This window comes from Haplochromis burtoni, unplaced genomic scaffold (assembly GCF_018398535.1).
Source record: "Haplochromis burtoni strain Fernald_Lab_line unplaced genomic scaffold, NCSU_Asbu1 Contig_1997, whole genome shotgun sequence".
Lineage (NCBI taxonomy): Eukaryota > Metazoa > Chordata > Actinopteri > Cichliformes > Cichlidae > Haplochromis > Haplochromis burtoni.
The window spans coordinates 1-5,275 of NW_024584358.1; the positions used below are offsets into that span (position 1 = coordinate 1).

The following is a 5,275-nucleotide window of genomic DNA, read 5'->3' on the forward strand; positions in this document are numbered from 1 at the left end:
TTTTTTTTTTTTTTAGCTTGTTATTTCTGAGATGTTATCTCTGGTGTGTCTCTGTTTTTCTCATCTGTCTCTGTTTCTCACGAAATGCACAATCCTCTGCTTTACATGACTGTAAATAAGTAATACTGCGCATCAGTGATCCTCCTATTATAAAACAGGAACGTACAGGCCCAGATTTTTTTATGGATTAATACTGTGCAGACAGTTTTGGGAAGATTACTTTTAAAATGTATTTCACTACTGATTACAGAATACATCCCCCAAAATGTATTTTGTAATTTATTCTGTTAAGTTACTCGATGAGAATAACGTATTCTGAATAATTTGGATTGCTTAATATATTGTCATGCTGTTTACAACTACATGAACGTACTATTGTTGCGTGATTTATTACTATTACTGAAAGTTACTCACCATACCAATGCCAACTAGATTTTCAAAATCTTAATATAAAGTGAGTAATAGTAGGGTGGACATTAGGTAAGGTTGCACTATCTGCAGTACTCTTGTATACAAAGCCATTTTTTTTAAAAATCAGTAATATGTTTTCTTTTTGTCTGCTTTTAAAATTCCAAATGATTATTTGCACCAGCAGAATGTAATGCAGCCTTCAGTAACAGTAATAAATCACACAGCAATAGTACATCAAAGATACTGAGGTGCCACATAACCACAACTAGCTACCACCTGCCCGTGCACTGCTGTCTCTGGATCCACTTTGTAACTGATGCCACCAACATTAATAGGACAGTAAGAGTCACAAAGTTAAATGGGTGTGGGCCACTGCTGGCGCTGTCATCTCATTGGAGAGCCACTTTAGTGTTCAAGTATTATGAAAAAAAGGACCAAACAAACAATAAATCACCCAGTAATAATTCCTAAACTGTAGTGTTTTGTTTGTTTGTTTGTTTGTTTCATTTCAAATATTGTGTAACAAGACAAAACTGCAAATTTAAATGCATTTTTTTCTCACTCTTAACTGAAGCTTTTCATTAAACTACCAAAGAAACTGGTTCTCTCTTTTGAGCAAACACGTGACAGCACCTTTGCTATCATTTTGTTCGTATTTAACAAAATAAAAATGCAGACATAAGTGTACAAATTATTTTTTGACAGCTAGTGAAAATTGTTTTCTTTCTTATACCTTATAGTATAAAACAAAACAGGTAAGTGAGGAAAGATCATCAAAATAGATGTAAAATATATATTTGATAACTTATTAAATGATGAATACTTTCCAGACAGGAAAGTAAGCAGGAAGCAGAGAGTTAAAGTAAAATAATGGCACCTTTCCCCAGTGTAATCTCCAAAGAAGTTCATAATTCAGTATAAAAAAGACAAATGTTGACAACACGTGTCAACATTTGAAAGTGTGTAATTCATACATGTAGAACTTTAGGGTCAGTTTTAGTTTAATGACTGAGAAATCTGCAGGCTTATGTAAAACCAGCTTGTCTCTCAGCATATGCACAGTATATGCTGCAAATATTTTATTCATGTTGTCTTCATCTATTTGCAAATAAGAACATTCCAAAAGCAAAACATTAAGAATCCTTCTGTGAAATCAGAGTACTCTGTGAGGGCAGAGGGGCGGTCCCTTCTTCTTATGGTGTATAAAGTCTGTGGGCACTGACTCACCTCTTCTCTTTCTGCCTCCTCAGATATCACAGAGCCTGAAGCCGACAACACAGGTAAGACGATGGATTAGTTTAAATATCATAAATATCCTAATCAACTTTAAACTCTATCCAGAACCAACTTGATAGAAAAAATATTTGTAACTAATATTCATTGATATTTTTTAAATGAATTATTGTTTCATAATTGAGGTAAGTTTTTTCTTCAGTAACACTAAAATGTAAACTTTTCAGGAGTTTTGGAAATTCACCCGTGGTTTGGCTGATTAACTCTAGCAGTGATTCACAATATACACACATCCTGTCCAGTTTAATTTCAAAAACTAGAATTCATTTTAGTTTATAGTTTCAAATGTCTTGAAATACAGTAAGAATTCAGAGACTCGCTTCAGATTAAAGGACAGGGTTCCCAACAAGACTTCAGTAAACTTTTGTGGAGGGAACTTTTCTTCTACAACAATTGATAAAACACTTATTTCTTCTCTCTCTCTCTCTTGCTTTATCTAACCCAGACAGCAGCACTGATTTCAAGCTTCCCGGGTGGACACCTCTATAACATTCATCACCATGGCAACACAGTGAGTGAAATGTTTAACCATTAAAACAAAAGGAAGTTATCTAAATATGAAATGTTATAAATATTATAACATTATAACAAAGATACAAATTAAAATTCAATTTTGACTAAGGTGAATAGTCAGAGGTAGCATACTCTAAAACTGAAACAGAATCAGTCAATTAGAGCAGAAGCTCTGCTGCCTGTCTATTAAGTGGTGCAGAGAGTGGTGAGGATTATCCACAATGGAAAACATTGTGGATAAAAAAGAGCCAGCCTTCCTCATTAGCTTATTTAGTCAGTTGATGTTTCCAGCTTTGGTGCTCAACCTGCAGACCACAACAAAGTGTACCCTGCTCATCCCATGTGACTGATGGAAAAGAGTTATGGCCTTCTCATCCTGTTATTGATCACAGCCTCTTGGTTGGTCTGACAGTTCAGCCTGTTGTGAATGACCAGGTATTCGTAGTTATGCACCACATTAACATCATGTTCCAGTACAGATACGGGCTATCTAGTTGTGCTCCTCCTTCTGAAGTCGATCATCACCTCTATGATCTTATTTATATTCAGAAGCAGACCACTCCACTCCTAGACCACTCCACAAAATCATCCACTTGTACTTGGTATTCCTGCTGTCCCCCTGTATCTAACCACTGAAGGACCATCAGACTATTTCTGTAGACCCAAATTGTACTGAAAATCTGAGTACAAGGTGAATGGGAATTTTAACAGCACAGTCCGTTGTGGCAATCTGCTATAGCACATCACAGAATCAGACAGCATTGCCTAATATCATATAGTCTGCCAGTTAATCAGTAATCCATGACTACTCAAGAAATCAACAATGGGGATCCTCCCTGGGCAGCCATTAATTTAGTCAAAAAATTAAATTTTATAGCATCATTTACCATCTGAGAGGTGTTGGATCAAATCAGGGACTCAGTGATTTTCCATAAAATGAACCAATCCAGTGATGAGAAAATGATTCTAATTTATTTTTCTGATACTAATATGTTGGGTTGTTTTTCATTTTACGGTGTTTAGAGTGTTTTTGGTGAGATGATCCCTTGCAGCTGAGTGATTATAATAAAATGGAAATTCTCAAAGGTACTTATTATGGAACTTTTGGAACACAAAGGCCAAAATTTCCTTTAGGTCTGCACTAGTGCAAAGCCTTTTTTTGATGTTAAAAACCTACTGTTTACTATTACTACTGCCTCTTGTTTACTAAAGAGGTGCCTTTCAGTTTTGCAACTGACAGGCATGGACAAATATGTTTGAAGCTGACCTTATTGTATCTGTATTTGTGGGAGTTTCCTTTTCAATAAAATGGATATGGCTCAAGAGCTGACAGTAGATAATGTGATGTGTTCTTTTGCTTTTCTGCTCATCATACATGCCAGCTGTAACACAGAGATTTCAGCTTAATATGTCACAATAGTTTGCAACAAAGCAGTCATCCTCTGGATACATGCTATCCTCCTCCGGAGTTGTTCAGTTCAATCCAGTTTTTATTTATGAAGCACAATTATAAATGCCAGTGCAAGTGCTGTACATAAATAACAAGTCTTAGACAATAAAATACACAAAACATCATACACATATGGACACACATCAAAAGAATCATAAATATATTTTAAAAACAACAACAAATGACTGAAAATGCTCAATCCACAACAATATTCTTGTGTCTAGTATTTTAAGTAAGAGTAACTGGTCAGCAGATCTTGGCAACCTAAGCTAAGCAAGATATGGTGGTGTCAACTGATTAAGGTAATTAACAACATAGAATTTTATCTTATAAATCCTTATTGTATAAAAGCTTTTACAGCACAAATCATTTGTTTAATCAATTTTATTTCAATATCCTTTATTCAATTCATTTCAGTTTTATTTTTATGGTGCCAAATCACAACTTCAGTGGCCTCAAGGTACTTTCTATTTTAAGGTGAAAAATCTACAACAATAGAAAGAAAACTAATGAGCTAACCCGAAACCATAAGAACACAGGATGATGAGCAGAGATGACAGCAGAGAGACGCGGAGATACACCAAGTAACACAGACGGACCGGCAACCAGCACAGGCATATACACACACGGAGGGATATGAAGAATAGCAAACGGGAGGGAGGTACAGCGGATCCAAAGGCCTACAAAGTAAAACCGGAAACCCACAGACTGAACTTACCAACACAAACTCAGGGACACGAAACACAGCACAGAGAGAGCACACGGACAGGGATAACTAGGCATTAAACCAAGGGGGCACAGGAAGAAAGCCTAAGAACTGGAAACCCTGAGAACAAAACCTAAACACTAATAAAGATAACCATGAAGAGATCAAACATCACATCACATAATAATAACCATAATGATAAACACAAAACACTGGGTCACCGACCCAGCACTTCGACAGAAACCTCCGTCAGAACCGGGTTTTTAAGCCCTTTAAAAGACACGGACACTCTGAGATCTAAGTCATCATGTGTGATATTTGAGAACCTGTCAAAATGTCACATTTACCCCTGAGCGAGGGGTCAAACTTCTTTTATGCTCTTTCTATGCAAGTGCTTTTTATTTAACATTCACACAGACAGTCAATATGGCGGCACACAGTAGAGCAGCAGCTACTCATGCTCCCAGAAAACCAGTCTATAGCTGTGTCCCAATTCAGCGACCGCACACTTCGTAGTACACACACTTCGCAGACTACGTGGGGCGGGTACTCCGAAGTATGAGAAGAGCGGAAGTTAGAGGCTGGTGAAATGGGACAGTCTGGCCTTCGTCGCCCTGCTCAGGTTGCCTAGTAACCATGATACTAACAGCGAGGAACATTTCATACCGCATTGTTTGACAGAAATGAAGGAGAAAATTGTTTTGTTCATCTATTTGCTTGTTTATGAGCATTGTTTGATTTGATAAGTATCTGAGGCTGAGACCACGGGACTGTAAAAACATGATTGTTGGGCTTCATTTCTGTACTGTTCATACTTTTATTCCACAATCAGAGAGAAAGAAACAGAGAGAGAGTGCAGGACAGACAGACAGGTGACAGTCTCAGGTGTACACACTGCTACA

General features: G+C 37.0%; 1 protein-coding gene across 1 annotated transcript in view; it reads left to right on the plus strand.

The window, feature by feature from the left end:
* The first annotated feature begins 1,628 nt into the window (after nt 1-1,628).
* The window catches only part of LOC102290918, a 13,817-nt gene continuing 10,170 nt past the window's right edge, over nt 1,629-5,275 (plus strand). The window contains exons 1-2 of the mRNA XM_005952676.3: nt 1,629-1,691; nt 2,150-2,215. Of these exons, the coding sequence (XP_005952738.1) occupies nt 2,205-2,215 (11 nt within the window). The 5' untranslated portion in view covers nt 1,629-1,691; nt 2,150-2,204. The remainder of the gene's footprint in view (nt 1,692-2,149; nt 2,216-5,275) is intronic.